This window comes from Piliocolobus tephrosceles, chromosome 1, assembly GCF_002776525.5.
Source record: "Piliocolobus tephrosceles isolate RC106 chromosome 1, ASM277652v3, whole genome shotgun sequence".
Lineage (NCBI taxonomy): Eukaryota > Metazoa > Chordata > Mammalia > Primates > Cercopithecidae > Piliocolobus > Piliocolobus tephrosceles.
Genome location: NC_045434.1, coordinates 1,939,307 through 1,953,118, shown reverse-complemented (window position 1 = coordinate 1,953,118; position 13,812 = coordinate 1,939,307). Strand labels below are relative to the sequence as shown.

At 41.3% G+C, this 13,812-nt stretch overlaps 1 protein-coding gene across 10 annotated transcripts in view; it reads left to right on the top strand.

Moving 5' to 3' along the window:
- CNST (consortin, connexin sorting protein) overlaps positions 1-13,812 on the top strand; it is a 107,139-nt gene that overhangs the window by 35,434 nt on the left and 57,893 nt on the right. For all 10 annotated transcript variants that reach the window (XM_023216140.3, XM_023216139.3, XM_023216141.3 and 7 more), the window contains one exon: positions 907-1,336. In XM_023216140.3, coding sequence (XP_023071908.2) covers positions 1,247-1,336 — 90 coding nt within the window. In that variant the 5' untranslated portion in view covers positions 907-1,246. The remainder of the gene's footprint in view (positions 1-906; positions 1,337-13,812) is intronic.

Here is a 13,812-nt window from a genome sequence, read left to right as displayed (position 1 = left end):
ACTCATTAAGTTGAAGAATCTTTAGAAGTCCTCTCACTGAGGTTTTTTTCCAGAATTACTGGAATATTTCTTTCATACCTACCATTTTTCTTAAAATGTAATATACTTTTAGATAATAAGAGGAGATAAAAGATGACTGATAAAGGGCTTGCAGTCTGTTTTGTTAATTTTAAAAATATTAGTGGTATTCTTCAAGCAGATTTAGCTTTTCTTCCAATTCTACACTAAGAGTAGCCTAGAGTTAACCATGGCATTTGTTTTTTTTTTTTTGTAAGTCTTCAAAAGGATTTTGACGACAACTCTAAGGTACCTTCCAGGGCTTATTTTTAGGAAATAAAAGAGATAATGATAGTATAAATATATGCTACCCGAACTTCCCCTTACATACTTTTTTCTAGGTTATTTTAGAAAAAATCTGTGAACATTTTCATTTCCAAATATTGCTGCTGTTTAGCCAGGGAAGAACTTATACAACTAGCTTTCAGTTGTCTGCTAAGTGTCCAGGGATCAACATAAGAGACCAATTTCAGCACGTAACCTATTTAACTAGTCATTTCATTAAGGCAGCGGTCCTAACCTGGTGCACATTAGACTCACCTAGAGGACTTCAAAATTAGCGGTGCCTAGGTTCCATCCTCAGAGATTCCAATGGAATGGTCTAGAACAGAATTTGGGCAGCCTCTCAGGTGATTATCTTGAGGAGCCAGGGTTGACTCCTGTGGTATTCACGTGAGAACCAGCTGAGTTTGGGGTTGGGTTGCATATGCTGAAAGGGAATGAACTGAAGTCATTTCCTTCTCTTCCCTATTTACAGTGAAACAACCTAAGAGGAGGGGAAAATCAGAGCTCACTGAGAATCTGCAAAGGTTAGAAAATGAAGTAGCTCTTTTCTTTTTGTCATTGTAGACATGGAAGGTCTTTAATATAACTCTAAATGGTTCAGCAGAGGATGCTCTAATGGATGACAGCGATACTCCTACATATAATCTGCAAATAGAACCACAAGATGGATGTCATCCTGGTGACAGCGTGGAAAGGAGTGTGACCTGCCTGCCTTCTGCATCAGATGAAAATGAAAATCAGCTTGATGGGGACAGGCCTGAGCATCTGACCAGCAGTGACAGTGCAATGGGAAAGCCCCAAGTGTCTGAGCAGGACAATCTCAATAATAATGAAAGCTGCATATTGAGCTGCGAGGTGGCTGCAGGTGAGAACTCAGAAAACACCCTTTGTGAAGGCTCCAGAGATGAACAGGCCTTCTTGGGAAAGGACAAAAAAATACCTGGAAAAAGAAGTCCAAGAAGCAAAAAAGGGACTGCTAAGAAGATACCACCAGGTATTTTTTAAAATAGTATTTATTATTTTCTTTAATTAATTAAAAATGAACCTCCTTCCCCTCCCATACTGTCTTTACTGTCCTACATCTTGCTTCTTTCTTAAGCTATTCTGGAGCTAATTCCACCACAGCACAAGTAGATCCAACTGAGTGATATTCCGTGCGTGTGATGACGTCTCCACACTGTTCCACTGTATGGGTGTAACACAGTTTTTTTAATCACTTGCTTATGGCCCTTCCCAGTATTTTACTATCACAAACAGTGCTGAGGCCGGGTGTGGTGCCTCACGCCTATAATTAGCACTTTGGGAGGCTGAGGTGGGCGGATCACCTGAGGTTGGGGTTCAAGACCAGCCTGGCCAACATGGTGAAACCCCATCTCTACTAAAAATACAAAAAATTAGCTGGATGTAGTGGCGTGTGCCTGTAATCCCAGCTACTCGGGAGGCTGAGGCAGGAGAATCGCTTGAACCCGGGAGGCAGAGGTTGCGGTGAGCCGAGATCGTGCCACTGCACTCCATCCTGGCTACAGAGTGAGACTTCGTCTCAAAAAAAAAAAAAAAAAAGGTGCTGAAATTGACATCCTTTGTACATGTTTTCACATTAGGTACTTTAAATATATGCAGTCTCCCTCCTTTATAAATTGGACCATTTTTACCAATATCAACCTTAAAAATTGCCTTGTGTCATTCCTGTGGCTTTGACCTCTAACCTGTGAGTTTCGATGCTAGTATGACCTCTTCATAGATCTTTCCATCTCATTCAGCAGGTAAATAAAGTACATGAACATATATTAATATACAATTTAATATGTAGTGTTGGAAGACAACTGGTTCTAATTATCTATCACTTTGGTTAAAAAGTAATTCAGAGTATTTCTCATTTGTGTTTGCAGTTTGGCAGTTGTTGAAGTTTAGAGCTATGGAATTTTTGGCCTGAATCACAAGGCCCCCTTGGGAAAAGGCAGCCTCTGGTTATTTTTGATCAGAAACACGTGAGCCTAGAAAGTTTTGGTATGCCCTAGACTGGATTCCTTAGTGTAGCATCGCTTTACCCAAGCCAACAGATTTTACATCAGACTCTAGTGAACTAAGTGGAATGTCTCTTCATCTTCTGTTCTCTTCTTTGGTTAATTAGAAATATATCTGTCTATATCATATTTTTTATTTGTATTTTTAAAATTCGAAGTAAAATACAAAACTTTTCAGTTTCTACAAATTAATCCATATTTATTCTATAAGATAATTTGAAAACTTTTTAATATAATTCATAATCTGGCTTTCTGGTTAATGTAACTCATAATTTGGCTTTTCATGTCCCTGTATCCTTTTCTTAGGAGACTTAAAATAATTTGTAACCTGGGATATGAAAGCTTTTTTTTTTTTTTTTTTTTGAGACGAGCCGCGCTCTGTCACCCAGTATGGAGTGCAGTGGCGTGATCTCGGCTCACTGCAACCTCCGCCTCCCGGATTCAAGCAATTATCCTGCCTCAGACGATTATCCTGCCTCAGCCTCTTGAGGAGCTGGGATTGCAGGCGTGCACCACCACGCCCCGCTTATTTTTTTTGTATTTTTAATAGAGACAGGGTTTCACCATGTTGGCCAGACTGGTCTCAAACTCCTGACCTGGTGATCTGCCCACCTCTGCCTCCTAAAGTGCTGGGATTAAAGGCATGAGCTACCATGCCCCGCGAAAGCATTTCTTAAAAGATCTAATAAGCAGAGGATATTTACAGTACTATGTATATATAAATCATTCTATAACTATCATTCAAGGGCAAATTCACCAGGCCTCTCAATCTGATTTTGTGATTTTATTTTCAAGACAGCGTTTCACTATGTCACCCAAGCTGAAGTGCAGTGGCATGACCGTGGCTCTCTGCAGCCTTGACCTCCCAGGCACAAGAGATTCTCCCACTTCAGCCTCTGGAGTAGCTGGGACAACAGGCGTGTGCTACCATGCCTGACTAATTTTTCTTGTATTTTTATTTTTGTAGATAAAGGATCTCTCACTGTTGCCCAAGCTGATCTTAAATTCCTGGCCTCAAGCAATCCTCCTGCCTAGGCCTCCCAAAGGGTTGGGATTATAGGCATCTTATGATGTAAGAACTGATACTTAGTTGCATATCTATGAGTCAGTCATAGCTTTAAGATTATGAGTCCTTTTACTCCTCCCTTCCATGACCTTTATTCCACTTTCCTTAGGTGTGATTATATTATTATTATTTTTATTTTAGAGACAGGATCATGCTACTTTGCTTAGGTTAGTTTCAAACTCCTGGGCTCAAGTGATCCTTTAATCTCAGCTTCTTGAATACCTGGGACTACAGGTGTACACCACTGGGCCTAGCTTATAATTTAAAGTTATTTAGTATTTATAATACTGTGAATCACTATCTGCTAATGCATTTGAAATATATGATTTATAAAATCTAGGGATAATCTTTATACAGCTTACTTTAAACATTATTTTCTATATCTTATATAAAGTGAGTTTAAGAGAGTGAGAAAGGCCAGACCTGGTGGCTCACACCTGTAATCCCAGCACTTTAGGAGGCTGACAGGGCGGATCACTTGCAGGAGTGACCAGCCTGGCCAACATGGCAAAACCCCATCTCTAAAAAAAATACAAAAATTAGCTGGGCCTGGTGGCATGCACCTGTAGTCCCAACTACTCAGCAGGCTGAGGTGAGAGAATGGTTTGAGCCTAGGAGGCGGAGGTTGCAGTGAGCCAAGATCCTGCCACTGCACTCCAGTCTAGGCGACAGCACCAGACCTTGTCTCAAAAGAGTAAGAAGACAGAATCAGGAGTTATAAAACCCACGTACAAATCTTACGATTCTAGGTCACTTGGTGAGACTGAAGCAGTCTCTACTTCGTTGTTTTCATCTGTATAATGATGATGTTCATCTACCTAAATCTATGAAATTCCTTTTTAAGCTGTGAGTTTCTTAGATTTCATAGTAGAGGTGGTATACTCTATACTTGAATAAAATTTGGTGATTTGCCTGTAGTGCATCTATAGGGTTTTTATGTTTTAGAGATACATTTTTGTCTTTTAAGTTTTGTTGATAAATTAAAAGAAAGGGTACTCCTGTCTGCCTGGGCTGGCCGTGGACGAGGCAGGGCTGAGTGTCCTGGGGTGAGTTAGCAGGGCATGGGTGTTTGAAATGGGGGCCCCTTAATTTGAAACTGAATAGGATTATTTTGGGTGTGGAATTAATCCTTTCTAGATGTGGAAGAGACCTAGAATGGGAAGAAGCTTTAGTATTGCCTGGAAAGCTTCCCTCAGAGTTTAGTTGCTAGGACCGCATCCGAAGAACTCGCTTCAGCCTGTCCTCTCTCAGTACGTATCCGTCGCCCGGTCTAAGTAATGTTGTCTCCCTGTGATTTCTCTAGTCAGTCTGTTTCTCTCCATCTTCACTGCCACAGTTGAGCACCATCTTCAGCTGGAGTACTGCAAAAGCCCCTAAATTTGGTTCCCATCTTGCTTCCATCCTCCACGTCAAAAATAATGCAAAGAGTTTCCACATAGGAGTTTAGGCAAGGACGTGTTTACTCTGTTTTTTCGGTTAAATTCTTAGATCCTAAGTAAATAAAGTTTCAAACTTTTCAGAGGAGTACTTTTCTAATAATTGAATAGCTTCTCAAATGGGAAATGACATATAAAACATGACATTCATTGCAAACCGGAAATGCAGTTTTTTGTAGGTAGGTGCTCTTGTAACACTTTTTAGAAAATACAAAATATAGAAATAAAGAAAAGACAAAAAAATAGAAAATGTTAAATAAAGTAAATTTATTCGCTCTTATGCTCCCTTAGCTAGTTTAATTTGTAGTAATTTTTCAGTTACTACTGTCCAAAGGCTAGTACTGGAAAAAAAATGATAGTGCAGGAGTCTTGTCACTGAAAGTCGTGTCACTATTAGGAGACATGTCACTATTTATGGGTTTGCTGGAGGCAGTATTTGTGTCAGTGGCTAAAACCTTGATCTTAGCCTTGGAGAGGTCCACTTGTCATTATATAATGAGCTTTTTTTTTCCTTAAGAGAATTGAATCGCCTTGATATGGTTAACGAAGCAGGATTTCAAGCTGCGTACAACAAGTTTTTACTGTCGGGCGGGCGCGTTGGCTCATGCCGGTAATCGTAGCACTTTCAGAAGCCACTGCGGGAGGACTGCTTGAGCCAAGGAGTTTGCGACCAGCCTGGGCAACACAGGGAGACCTCATCCCTACAAAAAGTAAAATAATTAGCTGGGCATGGTGGCACTCACCTGTAGTCCTGGCTACTTGGGAGGCTGAGGTGGGAGGATCACAGCAACAGTGAGCTGTGTGGTTCCACCACTGCACCCCAGCTTGGGAGACAGAGGGAGATCCTGTCTCAAAAAAGAAAAAGAAAAAATTTTTTACTGTAGTTAAAATGGCAAAGCTTTAGGTAAATATTATCCTAAAAACTAATGGCCATCACTTATTTATTACTATTTTTCACATTACTTCTTACCTGGAGGAGAAAAACAATGGAAATGTTTTTTTTTTAAACCGCTTTATTAAGATGTAATTCATTTACATACAATTCACCTACTTAAAATATACAATTCACTGAATTTTTGGTATGCTCACAGGGATGTGTAACCATCAGTAGTCAATTTTCGTATGTGTTTTTCACCACACAAAGAAGCCCTTACATATTAGCACCCACTTCTTACTTCCACTTAGACATCCCAACCCGAGGCAGCCATGAGTCTACTTCCTTTTTCTATAGATTTGTCTACTCTGAACATTGCATATCGGTGGAATCATACAATAAATAGATGGCCTTTGACTGGCTTCTTTCACTTAGCATGTTTTCATGGTTGACCCGTTTTGTAGCATGTATCAGTACTTTGTTCCTTCTTGTGGTCAAAGAATATTCTGTTGCATGGATAGACCGTATTTCATGTAGACATCAGCTGAGGGATGTTTGGGTTGTTTCCATTTTTGACTGTTCTCCTATGAACGCTGGCCTACAAACATAGAGACATATGTTTTCATTTCCCTTCGTTATATATTTCTAGGAGTAGAATTGCTGGATCATATGGTCACTTTATGCCAAACAGTTTTCCAAAGCAACTGCACCATTTTACAGTCCTGCCAGCACTGTATAAGGGTTACAGTTTCTCTACATCTTCACCAACACTTGTTAATATCTGACTATTTGATTGTCTCCATGTAGTTTTAAAAAAATTGTAATTCATATACCATAAACTTCACCTTTTTAAAGGGTAAATTTAGTGGTTTTAGTATATTCACAAAGTTGTACAATCTAATTCCAGAACATTGGATCCTCCAGGAAGAAATCATGTACCCATTAGCAGTCACTCCTCATTCTTACCTTCCCCAAGCCCTGGCAACCACTGTCCCGTAAATTTTATATATTTGCATGAGATAAGTTTAGATTATGTGTTTTATGGTTGTCATAACAACGTTAGATATTTACTCAGTACCAGTCACCATAGTATCGAAGCATTTGACAAAACAGTTCAGCAAATGGCGGGAAGCCAGAAATAGGCAGCACGTGGAAACTGGGAAGGGAAGACCTTTCTCAGTTGACCTGCCACTGTCAGTGCCCTGACTTGTTTCTCTGGAGGCCTTCACAGTGTGGCCAGCTGAAGGATGACAAGGAGGCTAGAACCTTAGAAAGGATCTTAGAATCTTAGAAAGCCTGCAGTCAGGCTGGTGTAGTGAGAACAAAGACTTTGGATTTGAATCTTCGTTATTTGAGTCTTGGTTCTGCCTGTTTTTACCTGTATGATCTTAGAAAAGGAACTCATTTCCCTGAACCTCTTTTTCTCATCTGTAAGGAAGGCTGATCCTACATCTTGCAGGATTGTCCTTAGAATGAACCACTCTGTATGTAAACCTCTTTGTAAAGTACCCAGCATAAAATAGGTTCTTCTAAATGGTAGTTGTTGTGTTTATGTGTGTCACAAGATGATGTGTATTTATTTATTTATTTAAGACAGGGTTTTCTTCTGTCACCTCGGCTGGAGTACAGTGGCGTAATCATGGCTCAGAAACATCCTCGAGTTCCCAGGCTCAGGTGATTCTCCCACCTCAGCCTCCCCGGTAGCTGGGACTACAAGCGCGTGCTACTACACTCAGCTACTTTTTTTTTCTTTTCTTTTCTTTTCTGTGTGTGTGTTTTTTTTTTTTTTTTTTTTTTTGTAGAGACGGGTTTTCACCATGTTGCCCAGGCTGGTCCTGAATTCCTAGGCTCCAGCCATCCACCAGCTTTGGCCTCCTAAAGTGCTAGGATTAGAGGCATGAGCCACACTACACCAGCCACACGAGATGAGTTTTGAGTGGCATGAGTGGGAGCACCATTAAGCAAAATTAAGAAATTAATTTGATTTGACTTTAAGTCCATTTTACCTCTTTTGTCAGTACTTTTTTTATTTCCTAGGAGCTTTTTAATACTGTCTCTTCAGACATACCTGTCCCTGCCCCACTCCCCTAATGTACATTCCTAAAAATATATTTTCAGTTCCATACTGGTTTAATGTCAGATGCAACATGCTTTTTGCAATGTTAACTGATATCTAAAGTAATAACTAGTGATGCCATAAAATATGAATCCCCAAAGGCCTATTTGCATTTTTATATGTTGACTTCAGCTATAGTAGAGCATTGATAGCTGGCCTCTAAGTCAGCTCTATGGAGTCAATTGGGTAATATCTGTACTGGCCAGAGTTGAGATCCCTGGGATTGGTGGGGACTGTGGTGAACAGGAGTCTACATCATACCCTACCTAAGTGCATTCAAATTTTTAAAATGTAAGTGCCTGACTAAGCCCCTGTAAGAGGAACCATAGGGGCTGGGGTTGATGTTTTGTGATTGTAACCCATTCTACTCAGTAGGTAGGTAAATGGACAGTTTAACTCCCTTACAGACTACATACCATACTTTCAGAATTCAGAGGTCCTGGTTCACCTTACTTCTGCTCCCAGTAGACGTTCCACCTCTTTTAAATTAACGTTTCTTTGGACAGTGACATGCAGAAACAGCCTCTCATTTTACTCTCCCTTCATTAAGGGACTGATCGATGAAGGCAGGTCCTGTCTTTTCTGAAGCTCAGCGAGTAAGAATAGAATAAAGAGTTCCTGATTTATATAGAGTCAAATAATTTCACAATCAGAAGAGACTTTCACAATCAGAAAAGACTTCAAGGTCGCTAGCCAAAACTGTCTTAGTAAAAAAAAAAAAAAGGCCCAATATTAAAAGTGTATTTGTTTTCTATTGCTACCGGACCAAGTTACCACAAATTTAGTGGCTTTAAACACACACGACACAAACGTATTATCTTACAGTTCTGTAGATCAAGAATCTGAGATGGTTCTTACTGGGCTCACATCAAGTTGTTAGCAGGGCTGCGTGTCCCTTTCGGGACGCTCCCTGGGAGAGTCTGTTTCCTTGCCTTTTCCGGGTTCTAGAGGCTTCCCACATTCCCCAGCTTCTGTTACCCTTCCTCCGTCTTCAAGGCCAGCAGTGGCTTTGAAGTGAGCCCAAGTCCTCACATTGCATCACTTTGACCAGCTGATGCTTTGGCCTCTCTCTTCCACGTTTAAGGTCTCTTGTGATTACACTGGGTCCCCCCGGATATGGCAAGATAATCTCCCTTTTTCAAGATCAGCTGGGCTGGGTGCAATGGCTCACACCTGTAATCCCAACACTTTAGGAGGTCAAAGCGGGGAATATATTTGTAAGTTCTGTGTATGGGGACAGAGACATCTTTGGGAGCTGTTATTCTGCCTACCACAAAAAGATTTTAATTAATATAGACTAGATGATAACATTACATAACAGAATAATTCTTCACTTTATAAAAGTTTTTCTGACATTGTTTTGTAGACCCCTATAGGATTACTTAGTCAGCAGATATTTATTGAGCATTATATGCTGGGCACTATAAAACTGCAGGTGCACCTCCCCTTCAGTTTTGTGCGCTCAAGTGAGGGAGCCGTGTAACTAACATGCGCAGTCTAGCAAGATGGGAGTCATAAGTAAGCACATGGTTGTGGAGGTAACCCGTCCTGGAGAGTTAGAGAAGGTTGTCAGGAGGAGTTGGTATCTAAGCTGAGTTAGGACAAATAGGTGCTAGTGAAGTAAAAGCAATGGGGGTGAAGAGGAGAGGAGGACATCGGAGACAGCAGGCGCACGGTGGACTGGAGCTCACAAGACAAGAAGAGAGTATCCTACGTTTCAGCACCTGCCAATGTTCCTGCTTGAGCAGAATGAAAGGAAAGCGTGGATCAAGGGGAAGTAGTAGAGAGTAGAGCGATACAGAGAGGGAGGCTCAGAAGATTAGCCAAGTCCAGCTTATAAATGGTTTTTAACACGGCCAGTTTGGGCCTTAACAACAGGTTTGAGTAAGGGAATGACATGCTATGAATTGCATTCTTTAGGAGATTCCTCCGTCTGCAGTGTGGAGAATTGGTTGGAGCAGTGCGAGATTAGAAACAATACACAGTGAAGGGGCTTTTACAGTCATCTCTGCAGGAGACGCTGGTGATCTCTAATGACAGAGTAGCTGTACGGCTGGAGAGACGTCAGTGAATTCAGTTACGAAGGAGGTGGAATTAACAGGACTGGATCATTAATTAGATATGAAAAAAGAGTCCAGGATAATCTAATTCCCAGTTATCTGGTTTGAGCACCAGGATGCTTGATGATGCCATTTATTGATTTATTGAGCATAGGAATACAGGGAGAGAAAGAGCAAGTTTGGAGAGAGGAGAGTAGAAGACAGTGTTGTGCTTTTGGATCAGGTATCTGGGGTCTCCTCGACGTCTAAGTAGACATGTTAAACAAGCTTCTGGCCTACAGTCAGGCCCGTGATGTTGGCTAGAGATGCAGACTTGGGAGAGCTGCTAGAAAGGGCCTTAAAAGTGACCTACTCTAACCTCTTAAACTCTATGCATGAGGAAGTTAAAGGTTTAACTGAGAGAATACATTGTTCATTTTTGTAGGAGAGAGAACACGATTTAGGATGTGAATCTCGGGCTCCTCATGAGCTAGAATGTGTTTGTGTGTGTGTGCGTGTGTGCGTGTGTGTGTAGGACTCTGTGTTTTCATCAGAGTCCTACTTCTCCCACTAAACAATGAGACGCCAGCCATGGTGGCTCACACCTGTAATCCCAGCACTTTGGGAGGCCGACGCAGGAGGACTGCTTGAGTCAAGGAGTTCAAGACCAGCCTGGGCAACACAGTGGGACCTGGTCTTTACAAAAAAATTAAAAAATTAGCCGGCATGGTGGCATACATCTGTAGTCCCAGCTACTCAGGAGACTGAGGCAGGAGGATCACTTGAGCCTGAGAGGTCAAGGCCGTAGTGAGCCGTGATCATGCCACTACACTCCACCCTGTGACAGAATGAGACTCTGTCTCAAAAGATTAAAAAACATACAAAACAATGAGGTTCTGTTGGTGGGGTAAAAATGATAATGAGCCACCAACTGTTACTGATTGTTTCTATTGTGGAAATATTTGCTAAGCATTAGGAATACAGTAAAGACAAAGCAGATCTGCGCTTCCCCTCCCAGACCCCTGGTGGAGTCCAGCGGGAAGGCAGGTATTAAATAAACTTAACAACCTGGCACAGTGCCTCATGCCTGGAATCCCAGCACTTTGGGAGGCTGAGGTGGGTAAATCACCTGAGGTCAGGAGTTCGAGACCAGCCTGACCAACATGGAGAAACTCCGTCTCTACTAAAAATACAAAATTAGCCAGGCGTGGTGGCGCATGCCTGTAATCCCAGCTACTCAGGAGGCTGAGGCGGGAGAATTGCTTTAACCTGGGAGACAGAGGTTGCAGTGAACCGAGATCATGCCATTGTACTCCAGCCTGAGCAAGAGTGAAACTCCATCTCAAAAACAAAATAATAAATTTAATAAAAGTATTGCAAGGGTGTATAGTCTGCTTGCTTCTAGAACTGACGCATGTTCACCGTGTGTGGAATGGAATGGAGAGAGCAGTTTGGAAGATGGTGGAAGATGAGTTTTGAAGTATTACCTCTTGGGTATTCTGAATGCAAATGAGAGAAAACCCTTTAGTGGAAAGCCTAGTTAAGGGTTGAGAGTTGGGAGTAACATACCACCTACTTATAAGAGCACCGTAAACTGATGGTTAGAAGGATAGAAATGCACTCCCTGCTGTTACCTAGCTCTTTCCAATAGGCTGCACCATTTCCAGGAGCATTGGGAAAGGTGTTTGTTACCATTGAAAGTACAAACGTCAGAGAAGGGAACAACAGAATATAATAATAAAGCAGAAAATCAAAGAATCATGCATGGTCTGCATATTAGCTTTCTCTTGCAGCATAACAAAACTCAGCAGCTGAAAACAGCAAACATGTATCATCTCATGGTTTTTGTAGGTCAGAATCTGTGTGGCTTAGCTTGGCGCTTCTCACTTAAGTCTCTTATGAGGTTGCAGTCAAGGGTTGGCCAGGGCTATAGTCATCTCAAGGTTTGATAGAGGTTGGATAATCTGCTTCCAAGGTCACATGGTTCTTGGCAGGCTTCAGACCCCTGCCACGTGGCCTACTCCACAGGGCTGCCTTACACCATGACAGCTGGCTTCCTCACACCATGACAGCTGGCTTCCTCCAGGGCTAGCAGTCAGAGAGAGAGAGAGAGCACTCAACCTGGGAGTCATACCTTTTTAATGACCTAATTTTGGAAGTGATATTCCATCACTTCTGCATATTCCTTTCATTAAAAGCAGGTTACTGGGTCCAACTTGTGCTTATGGTAGGGGGTTGTACAAGGGCACGAATACCAAGAGGCAGGGATCACGGAGGCCCATCTTAAAGGAGGTCTGCTGCAGTCTGCCAGGAGAAAGTCGATGCCTCAGATTGTGGCAAGGGCCCCGTGAGAATGTAATGGCAATTCTATTCACAGTTCTCTTTTTCCTCTGAACACCTTTCCTGAGATTGCGGGTGGAACCCAGGGATATATGATGGTACAGACGGCCCAGTTAGTTTTCTTTTTGTCTTTTTTTTTTTTTTAATCATTTTAGTCATGCTGTTAAAATGCAATATCTATGCAGAGAAAAGGTGAAAAAGAAGAGAATTACAATCAATGAGACCTTTCAAATTCTGTCCAAGAAAACAGCATTCTCCAAGTCTCAGTAATGAGTTAGGTATTTTTTAAGTAATGTGATATTTTATGTGCAGAAAAATTAAGAAATTAAAACTAAGAAACTAAGAAATTTACCTCCAGATGCATGTATTTATGCAGTGGCATACATATTAACCGAGACAAATGAAGACTTTGTAAAAGTTTTTAGATACAAGAATATTTTATAGGCTATATTTTAAAGTATGGTTTTTTTAATGATTTTATAGGACTCAGATTAATGGAAACTTAGGAAACGTAACCTTAGGTGGGAGTTTAGTGACTCTTGGCTTCTCAGTTCTTTACTGTGAAAGTCAAACTTTCCAATGTTTAATAGTTTTTTAAATAGTCACCTTTTGTTTTTCTATTTACTCCTTTTGTTTTTACTGGATCACGATCCCTACAAAGAGTGACTGTTTTATCTTCATTTGTTTAAAATAATAGTTTCTAGGCATCACTGATAGGGTCAGAACTACAATTGATTAAGAGATTTTTTGTTGCCTTGTTTTTTTAAACGAAGTTGTATGCACCTGCCTCTTAATTTGTAAAAGGCACACAAGTGAACATTTGAAAATGTCACACAAGTGAAAAACAGGTAGAGGTTATATGCATGCAATAGGGCACTATTTGACAATGAAAATGAATGAAATCCTAATACATGCTATAACATGGATGAATGTTGAAAAGGTGCTAAGTGAAAGAAGCTGTACGTGTGAAATGTCCAGAATCGGCAAATCTACACGGACAGAAAGTAGATTAGTTGGCTGCATAGAGCTAGGGAGGCAGTAGGGGGACGGGGTGACAGCTGAAGAATGTGAGATTTCTCTTTGGGGTAATAAACGTTCCAAAATGTAACATGGTGATGGTCGTGCAATACAATATACTAAAGTAAAGCCCCTGAATTATGTATTATGTGAATTATGTCTCAGTAAAGCTGTTAAAAGAAAAAAAGGCCGGGCGCGGTGGCTCACACTGTAATCCCAGCACTTTGGGAGGCCTAGGCAGGTGGATCAGTTGAGGTCAGGAGTTCAAGACCAGCCTGGCCAACGTGGTGAAACCCCATGTCTACTGAAAACACAAAAATTAGCCGGGGGTGGTGGCGCGTGCCTGTACCATTATAGGCGTGAGCCACCTCGCCCAGCTACTAGAGAGGCTGAGGCAGGAGAATTGCTTGAACCTGGGAGGCAGAGGTTGCAGTGAGCTGAGATCACGCCATTGCACTTCAGCCTGGGCAAAGAAGCAAGACTCCATCTCAAAAAAATAAAAAATAAAAAATAAAGTCAGGGCTTGGTGGTAGTTGGTTTGGTGATATGCAGAAATGG